The sequence below is a fragment of the Acomys russatus genome, chromosome 7 (genome assembly GCF_903995435.1).
Source record: "Acomys russatus chromosome 7, mAcoRus1.1, whole genome shotgun sequence".
Taxonomy (NCBI): domain Eukaryota; kingdom Metazoa; phylum Chordata; class Mammalia; order Rodentia; family Muridae; genus Acomys; species Acomys russatus.
In genome coordinates this window covers 3024928-3049143 of record NC_067143.1, presented here as the reverse complement: position 1 = coordinate 3049143, position 24216 = coordinate 3024928, and the positions used below count along the sequence as shown (strand labels likewise).

Here is a 24216-nt window from a genome sequence, read left to right as displayed (position 1 = left end):
ACACCATTAAATATGTATCTATCCGTCTTCTGGCTGGAAAGATACATGTGTTGATAGGATGTTCTGTATTTTTATCTTTTTTTTCTTGCATATTACCTATTTTATGTGTGACTTTACTCACAATGAGTGCTATGAAATGATCATGGAAGACTTTTACCATAAAGGAGATGTGACAATTGGTGCATTTTTCCCTCTTCATTATTTCTACACAGATAACAACATTCCCCATAAATATGTACCAAATGCTTTCCAGGACTTTCACATCAAGTAAGTATAATTATTCATTTTAAGAGTTCAGAATTCTTGTGACTTAAAGGATGTATGTTTAAACCTTCCTTTGTTTTTCAAAATTATTTTTTCCATTCTCAAATCGGTCCAAGTATATTTTCATGTGTACTTCTTTTCCTCTTTTAAGGGAAAAGTGATAATTTTGATGTTATTCCTCCTGCTTTTGTCATATGATATTGGGAACTCATGAGCTTCCTTGCTTGTAGTTCCAGACTATTCAAATATTTTCAGTGTTAAGTTTCAGAATATAGGTAACTTAGTCTAAGTTTGACCTGATACTTCTGGGCTTTCCTTAAGACCACACTTGCTTTTGTGACAAGTGATGATGCCAGTGAACGCAGCGACTACTTACTGAGTGCTTGGCATGATGCTAGAATGACAAGTCTTGACAATGTGATACCCAGCTGATTTCAGAACAGCATTGTCACCATTAAATTTTGGAAACATTTTTTTGTGCTCTACATATATGTTTGTATTTTTTGCATTTCCTGTTTCCTTATTTATTTTGTTTGTTCTCAAATAAATTTTAAAAGGTTTACCTGTTTGCCATATATGTTTCCAGTGATTTTTCTCATTTATATGGGTGTGCTCACAATGATACTCTATGTGAGGGTGACCACTTAAAACTGCTTATCAGCTACCTTGAAATATGTAAGATTAAGAAAGAGTGTCAGAACAGTTTGGTTTCCTTAGAAAAATGATTGACAAATATGTAAGTCTGTCTTGTTATAGAGGAAATAAAGTGTGCTTATTTTATTTAAGCATCCCAAACCTACGGCTCAATGTAAAAAAATCCTGAAATAAGCAATATAGTTTGTAAATATCTTTGAACACATGATAAAATTGGTAGCAAGACAACAGGTAGAAATTTACAAAAGGAAATATACATATGAAGGTGGATTGTGCTCAGTGCAACATTACTGTTCAATTGTTAAAATGCTGGTGGGGTATTAGGTTTAAAACAAAAACAAAAAGCCCAAGGACAATGGAGAAAATATTTTCAGATGTGAAAAGTCATGAGATATTTGAGGATCTTGGCACATATAGTTTGAAACTAATATGGAAATTATGATGACAGATACAATAATTTTTATCTAGACCAATAATTCATATCTCAGTGCTGTAACTCCAGGTCAATATAATTTTTAAGAATCATATTTATGTCAAATACAGTGACATATTTGTCACCTATGCCTGACAGACTGGAGACCCTACATGGAGCCCCTTCTACTTCATGTTAAATAATGCAAATTGTTATCCTCCTTTTCTTTTCTCACTATTTCAGCATCACAGGCATCGGTGGACTTCTGTATATGCATTTATATTATGCAGCAATATGAAAAGACTCTACTTTTGGTTACATTAGTTGTGAATGTTTGGCTTGTCTATAATAAATGAAAGGATGACATATAAAAACTTTCAACTTCTTACATAATCAAAATATAAAGTAAAAGTAATTCATGACAAGAAAACAATGCTTTTCCTATAAAAGATAAAACAACTTTTATTATAAAAGATTAACAAGCTTGTCTTAGACAATGCAATTTCCAAACATGTTTTTCTGCATACACTTAAACAAACTTGTCTATAGTTTTTCAGGAGTTAAATAAATAGATCAAATGGAGAAACTGCAAATTTTCTAGGACATTGCTCTGGTTTCTAAAATCATCCTGGATTGCTTTCTCCATTTCTTTGCTTCTGTAGTGAAAATGGTTACACTTCTAAGCATATCTTAATCCTGAGCACATTTCTCTACTCTTGCCATTGCCTTATTATTGAGGTATTTATTTCCATAAATTGTAGCCCTGTGGTCTTTTCTTTGTACACAGTTAGAATGGCCATTGAGTATTCTCTAAATCCTTTCATGGAAGTCTATCATGTATCTGGCCTGCATTCATTTGCTTGAAAAATACTACTTTGGTTTCTGCTTTTCTGTATCCACTGATCTTTTTTAATATCCATAATTGTTCTTTAAATTGGCACTTTGATTGTGTTTGGTAGCTCCATGTTTCTCAGGACAATTAGCCAAAAAGATGCAATATACCAAGGTAGTTTTCAGCCCAGGCAGAAACACAAACACAAACAGTTCAATTGTACACCAACCTCTCTGATGTAAGAGGTTTCTCGGGGTCTGGATGAGAAGAGTGCAGCTAGTAGTCATTGTCAGCACTGTGGGGATTGTTCTACCATTTATCTCAAACTTGCACAGAAATAGATGTGAATTAAGATCTTTGTTGTCTAATTTTCTTTTAAATCAATAGATTAAAGAATTATTTAATTATATGATGTTTCAACTTTATCTACTCTAATAAATAAATAATAAACAAATAACTCACTACTCAGCTATTAAAAACAAGGAATTCAAGAAATTTGTGGACAAATGGATTGAGCTAGAAATTATCATAATGAGTGAGTGAACCCAGAAGCAGAAAGACTCAAATGGTATATACTCACTTATATCTGCATACTAGCCCAAGGAGCATGTCCCATGAAAGCCTTCACTTACCAGGAAACTGGGACAGAGGGGAGGACATCCTATTGGGACTCTAGATGAGAAAAGTATGGGAGAATAGCAAAGTAGAAGGATCCAGAGGGTCCTAGAAAGCTACAAGTATTCTTTAATTTTCAATGTACATTATCAGATGCAGCAATCACTTTGAAAGAATACAAGACATTTCTGAGATTTGTAACCTTCCCTACTGATTTGTCAGCATTTCTGGGACAATAATTATCCTAATGGCAATATTATAATTATCCACATATTAAAATTATTTTTGAGAATTCATTATATTCTACTTATTTCTAAATTTTTATAACTGATTTATTAACATTTTTCATAACATCTAAAACATGTATAGACTTTTTGCTTCATATTCCCTTGTGTGCTGGCTAGGTTTATGCCAACTTGACACAACCCATAGGAACTGAAGGGGAGGAAGCTTCAACTGAGTTGATGCCTCAGTAATATTAGGCTATGGGCCAGCCTGTAGGGAATTTTCTTAATCATTAATTCATGTGGGATGGCCCAGCTCATTTTGTGTGTTGCCATCCTTGGCATGGCGATTCTGCATTCCATAAGAAATCAGGCTTAACAAGCCATATTGAGTAAGCCAACAAACAGCATTCTTCCATGGCTGCTGCAAAGCTGCTGCCTTTCAGATCCTGCCATGCATGATTTCCTTTCCTGACTTACTCCAATAATGAATAGTGAAAAGGAAGTGTAAGACAAATGTGCTGGATGGTTTTATATCAACTTGAGACAAGCTAAAATTACCTAAGAGGAGGGAACATCAGTGAAGTAAATTCCTTCATAATATTTATTGTAGGCAAGCTTGTAGGGAATTATCTCAATTAGTGATTTATGGAGGATTGTACAGCCCATTGTGATTGAGAACATTGCTGATATGGCAGTCCTCAATTCGATAAGAAAGCAGGGCGAGAAATCCATTATGAGCAATCTAGTAAATAGAAAAGCTCTGACTGTTGTATCATCTCCTACCTTCTAATTTTTGCTGGTTTTGTTCCTATTGAGATGTCTTTCAGTGATGAACTATGCTGGGCAAGTATAAGCCTAATAACATCTTTCCACTCATCTTGTTTTTATGATGCTATTTCATCACATCAATAGAAATTATAATGATAATAAAGTCACCAAATAAACTTTTTTCTCCCCAGTTTGCTTTTGGTCATAGTGTTTCTTTTAACAAATAGTAGAACCACATTGCTAAGTTGGTGAATGTGTGTGTGTGTGTGTGTGTGTGTGTATGTGTGTGTGTGTGTGTGTGTGTGTGTGTTTCCTGTGCTACTTTATTTTTTTTTTTTTACATTTGTTTTGAAACAGGGTTTTGTTAACTCACATAACCTTAACAGTCCTGGGACTTTCTATGAAGACCACAATAATGAGGCTACTCCCTCCCCCCAAAGGGGAACTAATCAAAAACCAGGCATCAGAGTCCACATCAGACTCAGCTCCTATTCCCTTTACTAGAACACCCATATGAGGATTGCACTGCCCATTGGCTATGTCTGTGTAGAAAGAACAGGTCCTATCTGTGCCTGTGATTGGAGATTGTTTTCCACAGCAAACCTCTTCCTCAGGTCTTGGTTAGTTGTCTCTGGTGCTCTTCTCATGCAGCTCCTGTCCCACTAGAGTCTTTCTATCCATCCCAGTGCAGAATTTTAAACAGTTTTAATTGTCATATATAAATTGTACATGTTTATGACCCTATGTGTTGTCAAAATATGAATCTAAAAAAGGAATAAACTCTTCATTATAATGTTTCTGACTCCATATCATTGCTTTGTATTAGGAAGCTTGAGGTCCCTGTGCAGTTTTATCATAAAATATATAGCAGTGATTGCATTCTATGTATTAGCAATCTTTTTCTTAGTTGCATGAAATTGTCAAAATTATACCTATGTTTTTTTTATATATGTATGTATTTGAACGTATAACTCTATTGGAAAAAATACATTTATTTTTATTGTTTCTCACAATTCTTACAAACTACCCTCCATTAGACATATATTTTATGCTGGCCTTTGACATTATTCATTAATTATTTAACAATTTTATACCAAATATTTTGAACATATCAACCACATCTCTACATCTTCCCATATCCACTCTCTCTACCCTTAACTCAACTAATTTTGTGTTTCTTTTACTTTTTCCAGTCAAGTACAGATTGTGCTCTATAAATACCATTGTTTACTATAAGTGAGGTTGACCTGCCAGAGGTCACAAAAGTGAATAAAGTGACTATTTCTCACCCAGTAACTATCAAATCTTAGCAGCATCTCAGCAAGGGGTGAAATTGTATGCCCATCATCTTCTCCATGTTTGTATTATGGGGATATTTTTGGACATATGCTTTCATAATAATTCCAACTTCAAATTTGCAACTACTGTAGATGAAAAATATTGTTTTCTTGGGGTTATCCACAGCTTCTGCCTCTTCTTATGTCTCTTCAGTCATAATCCCTCAGCCCTGTTTGTAGGGTGCAATATGTAACCTATACTTATCACTGAGCATGTCATAATCTATTATTATCTGTACGATGATCAGTCATTCACTTCAGTATTGTATATTATCTAATGCAAAAAGGAGCTTTGCTGATGAGGGCTGAAAGATGTACTAACCCATAGGAACAGTAGCACATCTTCAGTAGCTGCTTTCATACTGTGTCCATTTAGAAGAATAAATATTAAGTTCCTTCTTTTGGTCTATGACCTGCCTAGTCAGGGACTCTATTTTTATAATACCGAGCATGCATTCCATACCATGGAGGAGACTTTAAATCAAATAAAGCAAAGATTCATTTCCTGTATAAAATGAGTGCCTATTTTAGTACCAGAGGGCATGTCATATAAGGCCAGTCATTATTAGGTTCCTCATGGTTTAATTACCTTTGGGATATTCTTTAAATAAGACATTGTCATATAAAATTGGGCCATTGGTTCAAGATGTATCTTTTCCCTTTTTATTAATTTTTTCATTTTATACCCTGATTGTAGCCTCCTCCCTCACCTCTTCTTGGTCCTGTTCTCTTTCCCTATTCCTCTCATCCCAGTCGCTTAGTCCTTTGAAAGGGAGAGACTTCCTCCATTACCAACTCTCTCTAAAACTGCTTGTATCATCTTCCTCTGTGGCCTGGAAGGCTGCCTCATCTGGGGGAATTGGTTGAAGTGCAGGCAACAGAGTTCATGCTGCAGACAGACCCTGATCCTCTTATTAGGTGACCTACATGGAGACTAAGTTCCCTGTTTGCTACCTCTGATAAGGGGGCCCAGGTCCTGTCCATGATTGGTTCCTGGTTGCTGCATCAATCTCCACAGGGCCCCCTTGGTCCAGAATTTTTTTTACCTTATTTGTCTTCTTCTGGAGCTCCTTTACCCCCCCCCCAGGGCCTTCTATTCTGCTCCCCATACACACTCTCTTCCAAGAGACTCCCTAAACTCTTTCCAGTGTTTAGCTGTGCTTTAGTTCTGCTTTGATCCTCTGCTGGGCAGAGATTTTCGGAAGACATGTGTGGAAGGTTCACATCCATTTCTCTGTCTTTATCTGCTTCCAGTGTCTATTCTATTTACCCTTCAGAATGAAAATTAAGCATCCTCCCTAGGGTCCTTGACCTTTCATAATTGTATAGGCAAAAAGACCAAGATCCAGACACTTAACAGTTTTCATTTGGTCAGAACCTAATTCCTTATTCATGAACAGTTTCTTTTTAAATTTTTCCACATAAGAGATAAATAATGCAACATAATAATCAATTATAGTTCAAGATAACACAATCAATGAGTGCTAATCTGTAGAATCATACCTAATCCTGTCTTCTTAAAAATCCCCATTAAAGTTCCAGCCATTTGTGGGAAAATAGTAATTAATTTTATGAAAATAGAGGCATTTTAATTATAAAAGCCATTGCACTAAATATGGGGGTTGTATAGTCTATGCCTTCCTCTTGACTAATTTTATGAAATCTGTGCAGGTATAATTTTAAGAACTACCAGTTTGTTCTGGCCCTTCTTTTTGCTATTGAAGAGATAAACAGAAACCCTCATCTTCTACCCAACACAACTCTGGGCTTTGATCTCTACAATATCTCATTTACTGAAAAGAGTGTTCTTCTTGGTGCCTTTGTTTGGCTCACAAGAAAAAGAATTCCCCTAGCTAATTATGACTGTGGAAAGAAGAGAATGTCACCTGTTGCACTCACAGGAACATCATGGGCAACTTCTGCCCATATTGGGTCACTGCTACAACTCTACAAAATACCACAGGTGAGGTATGAGGTGTGGGAAGAAGGAGTCAAATATCCCTTACTTAAAATGTAAATTAGTAGCACTTGAATTAATTTGGTATAAAAAGAAGCTATGAAGTACTTGATGATAGATCCATATTTCCATTACTTGAAATTGAAAGTAATGAGAGACAGATGAGACCAGCTACTTTATTTAAATTTGAAGCCTGTCATTTTTTGCAGAAAACTCTGTAATGGTTTTACATTTTAAAATATGACAAAACCATCTTTACCCTGACTCTTTACTTATGTTAATTTAGGACCAATGTGTTTGGTGCCATTATTCTATCTCTTCTCTCTCTCTCTCTCTCTCTCTCTCTCTCTCTCTCTCTCTCTCTCCCTCCCTCCCTCCCTCCCTCCCTCCCTCCCTCTCTCTCTCTCTTCCTCTCTTTTTGTTTCCTCTTCAGCTCACTTTTGGGTCTTTTGATTCTACCTTGAATGACCGAAGTCAGTTTAATTCTCTCTATCAGATGGCTCCCAAAGATACATCCCTGTCACATGCAATTGTGTCTTTAATGGTTCATTTCAGCTGGTCCTGGGTTGGTCTGATCCTCCCAGATGACCACAGAGGGACTCAGATCCTGTCAGACTTGAGAGAAGATATGGAAAGAAACAGTATTTGCATATCCTTTTTGAAAATTATCTCTGGATCTTGGAATTCATATTCCAATGCAGTATGGAAAGATATAGGGAAGATTCTGGACTCATCCGCAAATGTGATAATTATTTACGGGGACATTGTTTCTTTACAAGGCTTAATGCGACACATTGCACAGCTATTAGTGACATGGAAAGTCTGGGTCTTGAACTCTTCATGGGATGTTGGCAGCAATTCTGATTATTTCATGGTAGAGTCATTTCATGGGAGTCTCATATTTTCACATCACTATGTAGAGATGGCTGAGTTCAATAATTTTATTCAAACAGTTAATCCCTACAAATACCCAGAAGACAATTATCTTCCTAAGTTTTGGTACTTGTTCTTCAACTGTTCATTTTCTGAGCCTGATTGTCAACTTTTGGGAAACTGTCAACCTAATGCTTCTATAGAGTTACTACCCAAATACATTTTTGACCCATCAATGAGTGAAGAGGGCTACAATATATATAATGCTGTATATGCTGTGGCCTACAGTCTGCATGAACTGAGTCTTCAACAAATACACACACAACCATATGCTAATGGAGAAGACATGATATTCTTCCCCTGGCAGGTAATAGACCTTCCTGTGTATTGGAAGAGCAGCAATATAGTGTTTTTAATCATTTTTAAGGCACTGAAACTAGGCATTGTAAGTTTTAAATATGTTGTCAATAATCCAGGGAGATAAAACTTATTTCCAAGACTGGACATCAGGGCAAAATTGTAACAAATGTAATTATAAATGGCATGCCAGAAAGAAGAAAACCCTTAAATAAATATTAAATTAAGATAACAAATTCTCTCACATTTCTCAGTAATCTTTTTATTGTTTTGACTTTCCATATGTATTCTTCAGAGCAGAGGTAGGGGCAGTAGATCCTTAGGGGGTTAAAAGGAGGTAAAATTCTTCTGAGCATGACTACAGGTTATGAAGCTAAGTATTAATTTACTGCAAGCTATCAACTTCAGGTCTTTCATTGTAAGGATTGAAACTGTGAATATATTCTAATAGTAAATGTGGTTATTTCTTCAAAGAAATTTGAATCAGTTGATTCCACATAACTTGGTATCTTGTTGTCTTAGCTGTTTTCAGTTCAATGATTTCTCTTAAACAGTATGAACAGTATGGTATTTTTGAAATGTAATGCATTAAGATTCCAGTATATTTCATTTCTCAGCCATGTTAGTATATCTTTTTAAACACTGAAATTGTTTCTTTAAAGAAAATGTATTTAGTACATCAGAAATTCTTCAGCGTATGTTCTTGCATCTATTTTAGTTCCTCCCTTTCCTAAAGAACACTCTACTGAGATATAATGTGAGAGGCCACATAGTAATGGATGGGAGAAAAAATCTGGATTCAGAGTATGACATTCTCAATTTTTGGAATTTTCCAAAGGGTCTAGCATTAAAGGTGAAAGTAGGAACCTTTTCTCCAAATGCTCCTCATGGTCAACAGTTATATTTATCTGAACAAATCATACAGTGGCCTACAAGATTTACAAAGGTAGGTTGTTACTTATCTCACTGCTTTGGCCTTTCATAAAAACCATAATTTTCAAGATGTAATTATCTTTAGACACTCATTCAGAACCAAATAGTATTTAAATATCAATAAACAAATAACTGAAAGGAGGACAGTATTGCCATGGCTGACACTGTGAGCATGCCATCCATCTGGTAAGAAAAGAATACTTTAAGAGCCAGAAGAGATGATGATATCACATTCACCAACCATAATCAGTGATCAAAGAATGTGGTTGCTCATCTTCTCTATTCTTTTTGTTATGTCTGTGACATTAACCAATTAAATTCTGGCACCCATTTTGTGGTAACTCCTTTTATCTCAGGTAAAATGTCTCTATAATTATTCTCACAGAAATTGCCCAAAGATTTGTTTCCATGATGAATCCAAGCTCTGAAAATGTTCTCAATCCACATTCACAACCACATTGGATATAAAAGCTCACCCTACCAGCTAGTACGTAAAGATACAGGTTGAACCTGAAGTCATACCATGACCTTCTAGAACACTACTTTAATGACTTACTATTAACAGCAGCTCTATGTATTAGACTAAGATTTACACATTTGGTCTATGAAGCCTAAAAGCTTCCAAAATAGCAATACCAAAGCCCGCTCTCTACAATTATAAGAGTAAGTATTTGCAAATTAACTGTTCAATCGTATACATAAATACTCTATTTACTCAGATGAGTCACAAAAGCATGAGCATTTGCTAATAATTTCTTTTCTCTTAGATTCCTCAGTCTGTATGCAGTGAGAGTTGTAGACCTGGATTCAGGAGAGCTGTCCAGGAAGGCAAAGCTGTGTGCTGCTTTGATTGCATTCCTTGTTCAGACAATGAGATTTCTAATGAAACAGGTAAATATAGACTTACAGAGAAATTCCGAACTTGTTCTCAGGAGTTTGCAGTACATAAGCAAATGGAAATATACTGGAGAAAAGAAAGCGATAAACGTTTGTTCTTTGCTTATACAGTTAAGCATTGTTGTTACTTTTATTTCCTTTTAAAGGACACATCTACACACTAAAAGAATCCTTCATTTACACTATTATTTAATTCCAGACACTTTTCCCTGAAGAGACACCTTCCCCAGAAAGTAATCGTCTGGCTCATTTTACCATGAACACAGTGTTTTGAGTTCCATTTCTTTATGTTTTCAAACCACGCTGAGTCATATGTAGAAGTCACATAATGCATGGATTTCTCACACACTTTTTATGATCATTCCCAGTACACTTTGTCTTTTGTACAGCAGGTAATGAGAGAGTTGTGTTTTATTTCCTCCTACATATGTTTTATCTATATCATGCATATTTTTTGTTTTACTGGAAATAGACTATTTCATATAATATGCTTTTTAAAAATTTTTGTCTCCCTTTATTAAACATAGATTCTTTTCTCACACAATATAATCTAAATACATTCCCTCCCCCCCCCACTTCTTTCAGTTTCTCCTCACCTAATCTCTCATGAGAGTTCCTTATTTCTCTCTTGTTAGAGAAGAACAGGCGTCTAAGAGATGACAACAAACCCTAGCAAAATAAAATATAAGCTAATACAAAACCTATCATATCCAAGTGGTAGAAGACAAGACAACAGGAAAATAAAAGTCCAGATAGAGTACACAAGAATACACTTGTTTACCCATTCAGGAGTTCCATGAAAGTATAAAACTGGAAGTTATAGTTTATAGGCAGAAGACCTAGTGCAGACCTCTGTAGTCCCTGTGATTCCTGCTTCAGACTCTGTGCTCTTATGAGCATTTCTTAGTTGTTTAAAACATCCTTGCCTTTATGGTGTTTTCTGTCTACTTTGCCTCTCCTACTCTTTCTGCTTCAGTTTCTGTGACATTTGTTAAGCTCAGAGCGGAGAAAATAGAGACATTACACTTAGAATTCTGTGTTCCAAGTGTATAATTTCTCAATGTGGATCACTGTGTTTGTTCCTTTACACTGTAAGAGTAAAAAAAAATCCTCTCTAATGATGGATGAATAAGGTGTTAGTCTATAATTATAGCAGAATATAATTAGCAGTAATTTTTGCAGACCAGGAGTATATGTTTTTCTAGAGGCTAAGGTCTCTAATCTCTGGTGTTGGTTGCTAGGGTAATGTCATGAATGGGCTCCATCTCACTGAGTGGGACTTGAGTTAAATCCAAAATCAATGGTTAGTTCCTTAGGGATTGCACCCCTATTATCCTGGCATATTTTGCAGGCAGGACTAATTTGGAATGGAATTGATGTTTATACTTTTCCTTGGGCAGCCTTCAGAATACCTTTGTCTGTCGTAAACAGTATAGCATAGGGTTAAATGTTGCATGTACCACCTTTTTGACATGTTCAATGAGTTGTTTAGTTGTCTTATTTTTAGCAGTATACCCTTGCTGTCAGCAGATTTTTGGCAGAAAAACCCTATTGTCTTGTCAACAGCATAGATTATTTGGGGATTTTTTTCTATTGCATCTTTTAGCCAAAAACTCAAATTCATGAAACCCTGTTCTAGTATGGTAGGCTTTGTTTGTTGACAAGAGAAGCCAGTTGGGTTTCTGTCTTCCTCATTATTTGGAGACTTCAATAGGACCATCTTTGTATAATATGGGATGTTTCTACTGCACTAGGTTTTTATGCTGCCCATCAAATCCCCTTCATTTCTAGTTGTTACTCTCCCTCCCTCAGTCTGGCTCATCTCTCCCTTCTAGCCCATTTATCACAGTTTAGTCACCCCTGGCTCCAGTCCACCCATAAAGTTAATTCTACTTCCCCTCCCATAGAGATCCATGTGATGTCCTCTAATTCCGTCTTTATTTCTAACAACTCAGTGGCTATTGAGTATACCTTTGTTATCATTTATTTAACAGATAATATGCAGAGATATGCAGACACATATTGTATTTATCTTTCTGGTTCTGGAATACCTCACTTAGGATAATATTTTCTGTTTCCATTCATTCATTTGCAAATTTAACTGTCATTTATTTTAACTGAGTAATGCTTTTTATATAAATGTATTATATTTATTTATTCATTCTTCTGTTGAGGAACATATAGTTTGTTTCCAATTTCTGGCATTTGTGAAAAGAGGAGCAGTGAACATGATTAGTCATGTGTCCTTGTGGTAGAATGAAGTATCCTTTGGGTATATTCCAAAGAGTGTTAAAGTTTGATTTTGAGGGAGATTAATTGTCATCTTTCTGAGAAAATGGCATGCTTATTTCCACAGTGCCTTTTTAGGTTTATACTGCCACCAGCAATGAAGAGATTTTCTTCTTGCTCTGTATTTCAGTTGACATGAGTTGTGACTTATATAGTTGTTCTTAGGCATTCTCATGGGTATAAGATAAAATTTCAAAGTAGTTTTGATTCATACAATATATTCTTATTATTGACTCTGCTCCCTAAACTCAATTAAGCTCCTTACTATTTTCCCACTGACTCGATCTATGAATTTCTTTCTCTCTCTCATTAAAATACAGTAGGCATCTCAAGAAAGGAATAAAATAAAATATGACAAAATAATAAAAACCATCCTAAGTAGAATAAAAGGAAGAATCTAAATAAATAAATACAGGCACATCTCCAAATTCCAAGAAACACATTCAGAAATTGACATGCTTTCATACTAAGAAACCCCATAAAAGCAAAATCAGAAACCATAAGATACACACAAGGACCGGTAAGGTTAAAATATATATTGTCTAGACTAAGCATTGTGGTACAAGAAAACCTCACATAATAACACTGGGTTCATTTTCTTTTAACTGTCTCTTACTGGACATGAGGCTTACCTTTAAATTTTGTTTGATTATCCCCTGAAAATCACTTGCTAGAATACCTCTCTTTGTCTCCCTTTCCTGATCTTAAGTAGCCTCTCTTTTCTGTTCTGTTCTTATGAGAGTTGAGTGTATCTTACCTCTGACTAATTCTGTGAAATATTTCTCTGATTAATCACTTTAAATGCCCACAATTATATGGCACTTTTAAACATAGTTGCCTCCTTCTATAAATTAAAGTTATCTTAACTGTTTGGGATTAAATGTGTGTACTGAGTGCATGTCTTTATTCCAGACAGATCATACTGTAATCCAGAGTATGTCCTCATTCCAGCTGGATCACATGGAACTAGAAGGTTGTCACATATAATCCCTTGTAGAGCAGATATGTTGCTGGATTAAATTTTCTCTACATATATGTATAAAGGATGTCACTCTGGGCTGATTATATTGCTATGTTTCTTACATATAAAAGTAATATTTGTTTGCTCCCTTTGTCTGTTTTTTATCTAATGTCAGTTTTTGGTTACCCTGGCAGTGTCAAGCATGGGTTACATGTCATGGAGTGGGCAATAATTTCAATAAGATAGCTGGTTGCTATTTCCACAAGTTTTGGACCATTATTGCACCCAAGTGTAATTAAGGAAGCTCATCATCATATGTTATAGTGTTTGTAGCTGTGGTAGTGTTTTCTGTTTTTCTGAAGTTAATGTTCCGAGTACTTCTCAGTGCTAGGAAAATTAGTCAGGATTGGTAAAAGTGTTAGGTAGGCATCATCAGTTTATCTTCTCCGTCATCTGTGAATTATGAAATATTATCTTCAGCAAAGAGCCTACCATCAGTTTGTGGAGAACAACCAATACCCTTGGCAATATCCTAGATTGTTTGGGTTTTCTCATGGGGCCCTTCGATCCAATAATTATATGCAATTCATTTGAAAATGGAGCATTCATTTCATGGCTAGAGCTATGTTATTGGGTTTGGCTCTCCTATTATTTAATGACTCCAATTTTCTTTCATATATGTATGTAATATAAGCAAATTCTATTGCAATTATTTTCATTACAACCCCTAATGTCACTTAGTTGTAGGTGTCCATTTCCACATTAACTTCCCTATCTCCCTTTCTCCTTTGCTCATTTGATCTTCACAATCTAGTCTTCCCTCCCATCCATCCATGACTATACATTGTACTTCTGCTTCCTAGGGTGATATTTCTCTCTCAGTCCCTTACATTTCACTTAACAGCAGTAGATATATGATTGTAGACTACTTATCAGTACTTAACAGGCAAAGGCCTTGCTTAAATTAATACATAGCATCTTGGACTTTTTGGTGGGTCTGGTTATCTTACTCAGGATAATATTTTATATTTCCATTACTTTGCCTTGGAAATTTCACAGCAAGTTTATGCTTCAAGATTACCTTAATGAGAAGCATTTTTTCTTTGTTCTACTTCATTTAGTCAAAACAGTAAACCAAATTCATGTGAACAGTCTCCAATACTTATGTTCAAGAAGCCGTCACAAGATGTACATAATCCCCACTTGGGAAGTACATTTAAAAGAAAACTATCCATGACTTCTCCCATTAAGAGAAAAACATCTGTACATATTTTTATATCCATTCAGTTGACCCTATAGTTTTGTCTCTTCTGAAATTTCTATAATGAACCTCAGCTATACTGGTGAAGATTTTCAAACCTTAAAGAACATGACAACAGTAGGGAACGCATTGATAAAAATGTGCCTATGACTTATAAACAGTATTAGTAGATAATTTGCCATATAATACATAGATTAATGTGGAATCATGTGACAACTAGCCAAAATTGTGAACGTATCATATAAGTGCATTATTGAGCATTAGCTGAATGATAATCAGAGATAGGTGCATCTACTTGAGCTAGCAATAACTAAATACAATGAAGTAAAAACATTACTAGCTCTTGACTAAGATATTCAAAATAGAAAATACTTGTTTTAAAATGAATTTAGGGAAAATAAAACTTGTAGAGTTTAAGTGAAACCAAAGAACTATAGAATTAGAATTGAGGTAGAGTTAAGGCAGAAAAAGATAAATCAACCATAAATTGCACATAAGTCACTAATCAGATGGCATATTTAGATATTGAAAAATTTTGTAAACCTTTAGCTCTTTTAAAAACATTTTAAAATAAAAACAAGCTTAAAACTGAATTTTCTCATCTATGTTATTAAAATTATATTTATGGGCAAAAACTCCATTTCCAACACAAATGTTAGAATGTGAACTAGTCTTGTCACTGTGTTGGTTAATTAGATGTCCATATTATGTGGAGTTTTGTCCATGTGTCCTGTGGTTAAAAGTGTTGTATTGATGTCACTCATTATTCCTGTATTAAGGTAAATCTGTGGTTCTAGATCCAGTAGCATTTTTTAAATGAATGAGGGCATCGCATCTGGATATATCTCTGTGGCTAATCTGGTGCTTATATTGAGACCTATGTTCCTGCTGAACTAACATGCTCAGTTCAGTTACTTTTTGTTATTTTTGTCACATTTTGAAATTATGTAATTACATCATCCCACCCTACCTTTTTGTCTCCTCAAGTACTTCCAAAAACCATTCCTTACTGTCTTCCAAATTCATTGTTTATTTTTTATTTCATTTTTTATTTTATTGAAAATGATTATTGTTTCATATAATATATATTAATTGTAGTTTTCTCTCCCTCTACCCTTCCCATTTCATCTCCAAATGCCCCTTTATGGATTCACTCCATCCCTGTACCTCATTAGAAAGGACGAGTTTTCTAAGAGATAACAACCAAGCATGACAAAAATATAAGAAAAAAACTCCCATACCAATGTCGGACACAGAACTCCAAGAGAAGAAAAATTGTTCCAAGAGAAAATTAAAGAGTCAGGGACCCACTTATTTTCAGAATCAGGAATCCATAATAAAACTAAACTAGTAGCTAAAATATATAGGCACAGGGCACAGGGTCTAATGTAAACTCACATAGGCTCCATGCTAACTGCCTCAGTCTCTCTGAGCTTAAATGATCCTTGCTTGATTGATTATTGAGGGCCTTGATCTTCTAGTGCCTTCCATACCCTCTCACTCTCATAATACGCCTGCATCCTCCTCAGTGGAGTACCCTGAGTTCTTAGGGGGGATATTTGATCGTGACCACCAATTTAGAATTTCTTGACTTAATATTTGACCCATAACATGTGGGTCTCTACATCTATTATGGCTACTGCCAGAAGAAGCGTCTCTGAAAATGACTGGGTAAGTTACTAGTCTATATCATTAGGAATCATCTTGCTGAGTTTTAAACTAATTTTCTTTCGGTTTTACCCTCCATTTCTGTGATATTCAGAAACTTGCTCTTCACTAACCAAGTAGTGGACATCGTAGTGTGTCTGAAGTCAGATCAGAAGTTAGTTGGCTGCTCCCACTTGTGGCACCATTGTCTTAGCATATGTTACAAGCTGAACACATTGTCAGCCAAAGGTTCTGTGGCTGAGCTGGTGTCAATGCATCCTGTTCAGTAATCTGCAGAGACACCTCCAGCAGTGAAAAGATTGAACATACTGGTAAAGTGTCTATGTGGACACCAGCTCGGCTTCTTCATATTCCATGACTTGGGTGGCTATTGTCCTCTGCAATGAAGGCCCACTTTGTTAGTTTGTGGGGAGCAAGCATTTGACTTTGCATCAGCCTGTGTTTTCTGGGGATTTCCATGGGATCTCCTAGGCCAAAGTCTCAATTGAATGCAACCCAGCCCAGAGCCATCACTAGAAGATTTGGCTGAATAAAAGAAATGGCCAGCTGAGATTACTTATCCTCTGTTACTAGGAGTTTTCAGTGGATAACATTCATGGATTCAAAAGTATTTCTACAAAAAAAATGATAATACCCTCTGTAATTTCAGCCATCACTCACAAAAATCCTGCCACTTATTCCATATTCATCCCTACTTGAATCCTCCTGTCCCTTTCTCCATCTGCCTTTAGTGGACATGTAAAATATATTCTATTTCTTCTAAGTGAGAACATATGTGTGTATGTGTGTGTGTGTGTGTGTGTGTGTGTGTGTGTGTGTGTGTGTGACAGAGTTTCTCTGTGTAGCCTTGGCTGTCCTGGGTGTGGAAGGCACTAGACCAGGCTGGCCTTGAACTCACAGTGATCCACCTGCCTCTGCTTCCTGAGTGCTGGGATTAAAGGCATGTGCCACCATATCTCTTTATTTAATGCAGCAATTCTTAATCTGTGGGACACCATGAGTGCCTTGAGGAGTGAAAGACTCTTTCACAAGCGTCACCTAAGAAGACCAGAAAATAGAAATTTATGTTTCAATTCATTGCAGTAGAAAATTTCTATTAAGAAGTAGACCAATACTTTTAATAATACTTGAGGCTATTCTGAGAGGTGTTGTTTCTGGTTTCCTTCTCAGTCTATTTGGCATTTGTATATAGAAGAGCTATTGGGTTTTGGGGGGGGGGTAATCTTTTATCCAGATGCATTGATAAAAGTATTTCACAGATATAGGAGTGTGATCCTGACTGAAGTTTTAGGATCACTTAGGTATACTATCATATTATTTGCAAATAAAAATACTCTGGCTTTTTCTTTTTTTAAAGTTTTTTGCCTTTAATTTCTTCTATTGTCTTTCTTCTCTAAATGAAATTCAAGTACCATACTGAATTTATATGTAGAGAGTATATGAAATTGTAGTCATTCTAATATCTAATTAAATAGACTTTCAACCAAAATTAATCAAAAGGGATGAGGAAGGACACTTCATACTCATCAAGGGTAAAATCAACCAAGATGACATCACAAATTTGAACATCTGTGCTCCTAATACAAGGGCACCCACATTTGTAAAAGAACTATTAACAAAGCTTAAACCACTCATCGATCCCCACACATTAATAGCGGGAGACTTCAACGTCCCACATTCATGGACCTAAGGGAGGGTAATAGGGTGGGCATGGGAGGATAGGAGGAATGGGAGGATACAAGAGATGGGAGAACAATTGAGTTGTAATCTGAATAAATTAATAAAAATAAATAAGAGTAGTATCTAATAACAAATTTATTTATTACTTTGATTTTCTAATTGGATGTAGTAAAGACATTTTAAGTATCAACTTATTATTCTCTGGATTACCCCAATATCTGTTGCTAAGTCTCTCATTATTTCTGATATTGTTAATGTGGATATCCTCTCTCCACCTTTTAAATATTTGAGTAATAATTTATTGGTTGTAATTATTTTCTCAAAGAAATGACACTTAGTCTCATTGGCTTTTTGTAGTTTTATCTTTATTTCAATTGTATTGTTTTGAGTCCTGAGTTTTATTTTTTATTTTAAAAAGGATTTTATTTTTTATTTTATTGGCATATATATATTTATCTTTTATGCATAAATTTTAAAAACTACATACAGCAATAAGAACTGCGAAACAATAAGGAATTATATAAATACTATACTCAAAGTGTTTTGGCTAATTGTATTTGGCAGCCTTGCAGAAAACGTTTTTCTTATCTTGAAGAGTCTAAAATTCTGAATGAAAATCAGTATCTTTCATATCTCATCTCTATCAACTTAAATATTTATCTAGACCTAAAAACATCTTAACCCTTAAACAACTAAGCATAATTGTTACATTAATCTCTCTGGTCTTCAATCCCATCGGATACTTGAGAATGAATAAAACTTAATTACCTGAGTGAACGAGAAGTGCAAGTTAGCAGCTTCCAAAATGAGAAAAGAAAATGAGTTTTATCATTTCTTTTCATCTGCTTCTCTTTTATGTGATCACCTTTTTGTTCTAGAGCTTTCATGTGTGCTGTTAAGTTTTTGAATTCCAAAATATTTTATTTTCATAATTCCCTAAGTGTGAATTTTATTTATTGATTTTATTTAAGTCTTGTAATCTTGATGAGTTTTGTCTCCTTCAACTCTTTGTGATTCCTTGGCTTACTCTGAAAGAATTAGTCACCTCCTCAAAGTTATTTTTGTATTTTCCCTGTATTTCTTTATTGGCTTTATTCATTTGTAAGAACCTCTACCATCTTTACATAGTTTGTATTAAGGTCTTTTACTAGTGGGGTGGCTATGTTGTAATATTCAGTGCTTGCTGGTGTAGGAGTCTAGTGTAGATGTGTAGCATTGGCTATTCTTGTGTTGTTATGCTATTACCCAGGAATCTGAGTTTAGGACAACTAGATGTCTAGGGCTGAATTCTTTTCTTTTTAGGGGGGCTGAATTCTTATCATTTCTCTTTGTTGTTTGGGTATTTTGTTCCTTAGTTTTGATTTCCTTTCTGATTTTTTGACAGTGTGATGGCTGTGTTTTGACTGCTGTTCTTTCCTGCTCAGTTGCTGTGTTCACAGGGAATGGGGTCATTAGTGTTGGAAGCTTGCATACTGGAATGAGCTGTGGGAAAGAAAATTGAAAGAGAAGGTCCTTGTGATCTGTTGAAGACAAGGTCAGAGAGGAAAGGAAGACAAATTTTTCTGCTAGAGAGCTGGAAAAGAGACTGAGGGGATCGGATACGAGGAGCAGTATCAGTGCTATGGGATTGCTTTAATCTGCTTGTTGCCCATAAAAAGAAGCTCCTAGGTTAGCAGGGGTTGCTTGCTGGAATAGGATCTGAGACAAAGCAACAAGTAAGGAGAGAAAAGTTAGAGGGTGAAGATCTGTGGAGTCCACAAAAGATGGGATCACAGGGGCATCAGAAGCTCCCAAGGCTCTGCATAGATAAGTATAAGATGGGGGATTCCATCTAGGAAAACAGAGAGAGGTAAAGGACTGTGGGTAGACGACATGGTTTTCTGACAGGCATACTCTGTGGTTTACCAGAGGGTGTGTGCTGCATTTAGAAACTGGTATGCGAGGATGAGTCTGGGGAGGTAAAATAGGAGGGAATGGTCTGTGGGATCCACCAATGATGTGGGGAAGAAGAAGGGAGACCGCAGCTCCTGTCATGTTAAAACACTAAGGATGTGATTGAGGCATATAATCTGTGTTATCAAAGAGAGTAGAAGGTTAGCAGACCACTTACCATGTTTTAAGGCAGAGATTGCAATCACTTGGTTTATTTTTTGTCAATTTCGCTCTTTTAAAATTTCCCACATGCATTCAATGTGCCCTAGACATGCTCCTCTCTGCCACCACTTGTCCATTCATATAATACTTTGTTGTCTCTTTACTAATTTCATGATTTTCTAAGATATTTTATATGACCTGTAAATAATGGTCATCTTCATGAACCTTTGAACTCAGACAGTACCTTTTACACTGTGGTAGTTGTCAACTTTTAAAATATATTTTATTAATTTATTCATATTACATCTCAATGGTTATCCCATCCCTTGAGTCTTCCCATTCCTCCCTCCTTCCCATTTTCTCCTTACTCCCCTCCCCTGTGTCTGTGACTGAGGGGGACCTCCTCCCTCTGTATATGCTCATAGGGTATCAAGTCTCTTCTTGGTAGCCTGCTATCCTTCCTCTGAGTGCCACCAGGTCTCCCCATCCAGGGGATGTGGTCAAATATGGGGCACCAGAATTTGTGTGAAAGCCAGACCTCATTCTCCACTCAACTCTGGAGAATGTCCTATCCATTGGCTAGATCTGGGTAGGGGTTCGAAGTTTACTGCACACATTGTTCTTGGCTGGTCCTAGAAACCTAAAAGTAGAACATTATGATGGGCAGATCTGGGCCCAGGCGTCCTGCTCAAACTGTGACACCAGCCAAGGTAGTCATCAACTTTTACATGAAATGATTAACTTTTCTTATCCCTTGCAGGAAATAGTTTATCAGGGAAGGATAAGATAACTTTCTCATTCTTCTTCAGGCCCTATTTATTCATAACAAACCAGGAAACTTATCCTTAATTGTTGACAGTTCTATAAGGCAATGCATGTCTTCCCTAAAACAGGTGATTTACGTTCTTCATCTGATGTTATTTTGCCTCAATTTCCTTTGTATTCTTTGAATATTTGGAATAGATAGTTTAAAAGTCCTTGTTGATGGACAGGGATTAACGTATCATTCTCATGAATTTACCTGTTATATTTCTTGGCCTTCATCAATGATCACTGTGAAAAAATTATTTGAATAAGGGTGAGAATGTTATTGGTTGATGTGCATAAGCACACACATTTAGAAGGTTGTTTGAGAATAAGTATAGGAAGCTAAACAGCAGCAGCAAGTTTCTCCTTATGTGATATGGCCTCCTCGCACCATGAAATTTTGTGTGTGTTCATAGCAACAGGTATGAGTTACTTTTTTGATGAATATCCCTCCCTTGTACTTAACATATATGGTAGGCCCATAAATATATTCAATAAGCACAGAGTAGGAGCACTTCAGGAATGAATGTAAAATCTTAAACAGTTTTCTATTAGTGACTGTAGTTTGAAACCCTATATAAGTAAAAGTAGGGTGAACACACAAATGATAACATTTAAATATTCAAACTATCACTGAGTAAACATTGTAGAATAAGAAAATTTTATTTTTAAAGAGAGAGTTTATACTTTTTTGAAGTGTTGCTCCTATAAAAAGTAGTTAAAGTACCTAAATCAAGTGAGAGACATAATTCTAAACTTATAGCATACATCGTTTGATAGAAAAACAACAAAATACTCATAATAGAAACAAAAGAACAAGTTGTTAGTCTTAAAAAGAAAGTTGAAGTAGGTGGCAATGCCTTAACCGTATGCGTGTTGTTAGGCCCAAGGGCCTCTTCCATCCTTGTCAAGGGGAGTGCTAACCTTCTCTCCTAACCCCTTCCCAGATCTAGCCAATGGTCAGAATATTCTCCACAGTTGAGTGGAGAGTGTGATACGACTTTCTCACATACTCTGGTGCCTCACATTTGACCATGTCCCCTCGAGGGGGAGACCTGGTGGCACTCAGAGGAAGGACAGCAAGTAGCCAAGAAGAGACTTGATACCCTATGAGAATATATAGGGGGACGTAATCCCCCTCAGGAACAGTCATAGGGGAGGGGAATAATGGGAAAATGGGGGGGGGGGAGGAATGGGAGGATACAAGAGATGGGATAAACATTGAGATGTAACAAGAATAAATTAATAAAAAAATAATTAAAAAAAAAAAGAAAGTTGAGAAAATATCTGGAGAAAGAAATTGATTAGAGTTCTACATTTACTAAATAATCAAGAACAACAAAAACAAATGATCAGAAGAGAGATTTGATTCTTCTAAAAATAAATCTGATAAACCTTTAACTTAAAACGTAGAAGAGAGAAAATCCATTGATGAAGCAATATTTTCCGAAAACATACGAAGGTTTAACCTAATAGTAATATGGCATCATAAAGTGGGGAGTATATGCTTCAAAATTCAAGATAAAAGTTGCAAACGATTAGGAACACATTGTTGAAATTTTCTATATATCCAACACTGAAGATATAGAAACATTTCAATACATCTTTCCATATATATTTAAAACAATGCTGTAGCTAAGTGTTATGAAATGGTATTTACTATTTCAAATACATCATGAGTATGGACCAAAGTAGAGTACCCAAGAGATTTCATGAAAATAAATAAGTATGGGTTCCAATATGGGAGAAAAACCAAGTAATAATTAAATTTCAAAGGATATTTTCTATACTGTACAAAATATGTATCCAGAATTAGGGATTTTTTTTTCATACATTGATGTCAAAATCACGTTAGAATTATACAATACAATTCTATAATCTTAAGACTCATAAGATAGATGCAACAAAGCCACAAACTCAGGGAAAGCATACAAAGGCATATAAAAAACATTGATATTCATTGACTTTTATCACCATAGTCAAAATGGGCTGCATATATTTGAAAATTTTCACAGAGTATTTCTTTCTGAAAAATGAATGAACATAATTCAGAAACCATTTCAATGAGTTGAGGTTCAGTAAATGATTAGGGGGAATGGGGACAACAGAGGATTGATTCACAGTCACCTTTACTTCTGAACAGATACAGATCACTGTGTGAAGTGTCCAGAAAGTCACTATGCAAACTTGGATAAGAACCACTGCCTCCAGAAAACTGTGAGCTTTTTGGCCTATGAAGACCCTTTGGGCATGGCTCTCACTATCACAGCTCTGGGCTTCTCTGTACTCACAGCTGTAGTTCTTGTAATCTTTGTGAAACACAAAGATATACCTATTGTCAAAGCCAATAATCGGGCTCTCAGCTACATCCTGCTACTGACACTCATCATCTGTTTCCTCAGTTCCTTGCTCTTCATTGGCCAGCCCAACACAGCCTCATGCATCTTGCAGCAGATAGCATTTGGAATTTTGTTCACTGTTGCTCTTTCCACAGTATTAGCCAAAGCTATTACTGTGGTTATTGCATTCAAGGTCACTGTTCCAGATAGAATAGTGAGGTGGTTAATTGTATCAAGGGCCCTTAATTTCATCATACCCATCTGCACATTGATCCAACTTGTTATCTGTGGAATCTGGCTGGTCACCTCTCCACCCTTCATTGATCGAGACACTCATGCTGAACATGGCCACATCATCATTGTGTGCAACAAAGGGTCAGCAGTTGCCTTCCACTGTGTCCTGGGATACCTCTGCTTCTTGGCACTTGGGAGCTACACCACGGCCTTCTTGTCCAGGAATCTTCCTGACACATTCAATGAAGCCAAGTTCCTGTCGTTCAGCATGCAGGTGTTCTTCTGTGTCTGGATCACATTCCTTCCTGTTTACCATAGCACAAAAGGGAAGGTCATGGTCGCTATGGAAGTCTTCTCCATTTTAGCCTCCAGTACAGCGCTCCTTGGCTTGATCTTTGTTCCCAAGTGCTACATTATTTTGTTAAGGCCAGATAAGAACTCCTGTCTTCACATAAGGTGGAAAAGCCATTCACTAAGAAATAATCATTTATAATTTAGTTATAAATTAAAATTAATCTATGTTAGTAAATGAACTACAATGGTCGAAACCAGTACCACAGCATTTAAAATCACTTATTCAGGTACAATATCATGCAATTAAGTGGATTTACAATTATTTGTTTTAACATAATTTTGTCCTGAACCACTATTTTTATTTAATGTTTTATAACCATATTACCCTGTTTTTGTAAGAGAATATCACCATGCATCCTCTATTGGCCTATACCCCCACAAGTAGACCAGTGTGGCATAAAGT

At 35.9% G+C, this 24216-nt stretch overlaps 1 protein-coding gene and 1 pseudogene across 1 annotated transcript; one reads left to right on the top strand and one right to left on the bottom strand.

Annotated features, from left to right (window-relative positions):
- The first annotated feature begins 58 nt into the window (after positions 1–58).
- Positions 59–23952, top strand: LOC127192060 (vomeronasal type-2 receptor 116-like). Its single transcript, XM_051149396.1, has 6 exons — positions 59–267; positions 6781–7072; positions 7500–8306; positions 9015–9242; positions 9997–10120; positions 23030–23952. Exons 1-6 carry the CDS (start codon positions 59–61, stop codon positions 23950–23952), a joined length of 2583 nt encoding a protein of 860 aa, XP_051005353.1.
- LOC127192532 (uncharacterized) lies at positions 21716–21825 on the bottom strand (annotated as a pseudogene).
- Positions 23953–24216: the final 264 nt, after the last annotated feature.

Bases quoted from the DNA above. Each gene is read 5' to 3' on its own strand.
- LOC127192060 (XM_051149396.1), top strand. From the start codon at position 59: ATGTTCTGTATTTTTATCTTTTTTTTCTTGCATATTACCTATTTTATG. The intron at 9,243-9,996 runs GTAGGTTGTTAC...CTTTTCTCTTAG, and splicing joins GGCCTACAAGATTTACAAAG to ATTCCTCAGTCTGTATGCAG. The intron at 10,121-23,029 runs GTAAATATAGAC...ACTTCTGAACAG, and splicing joins TGAGATTTCTAATGAAACAG to ATACAGATCACTGTGTGAAG.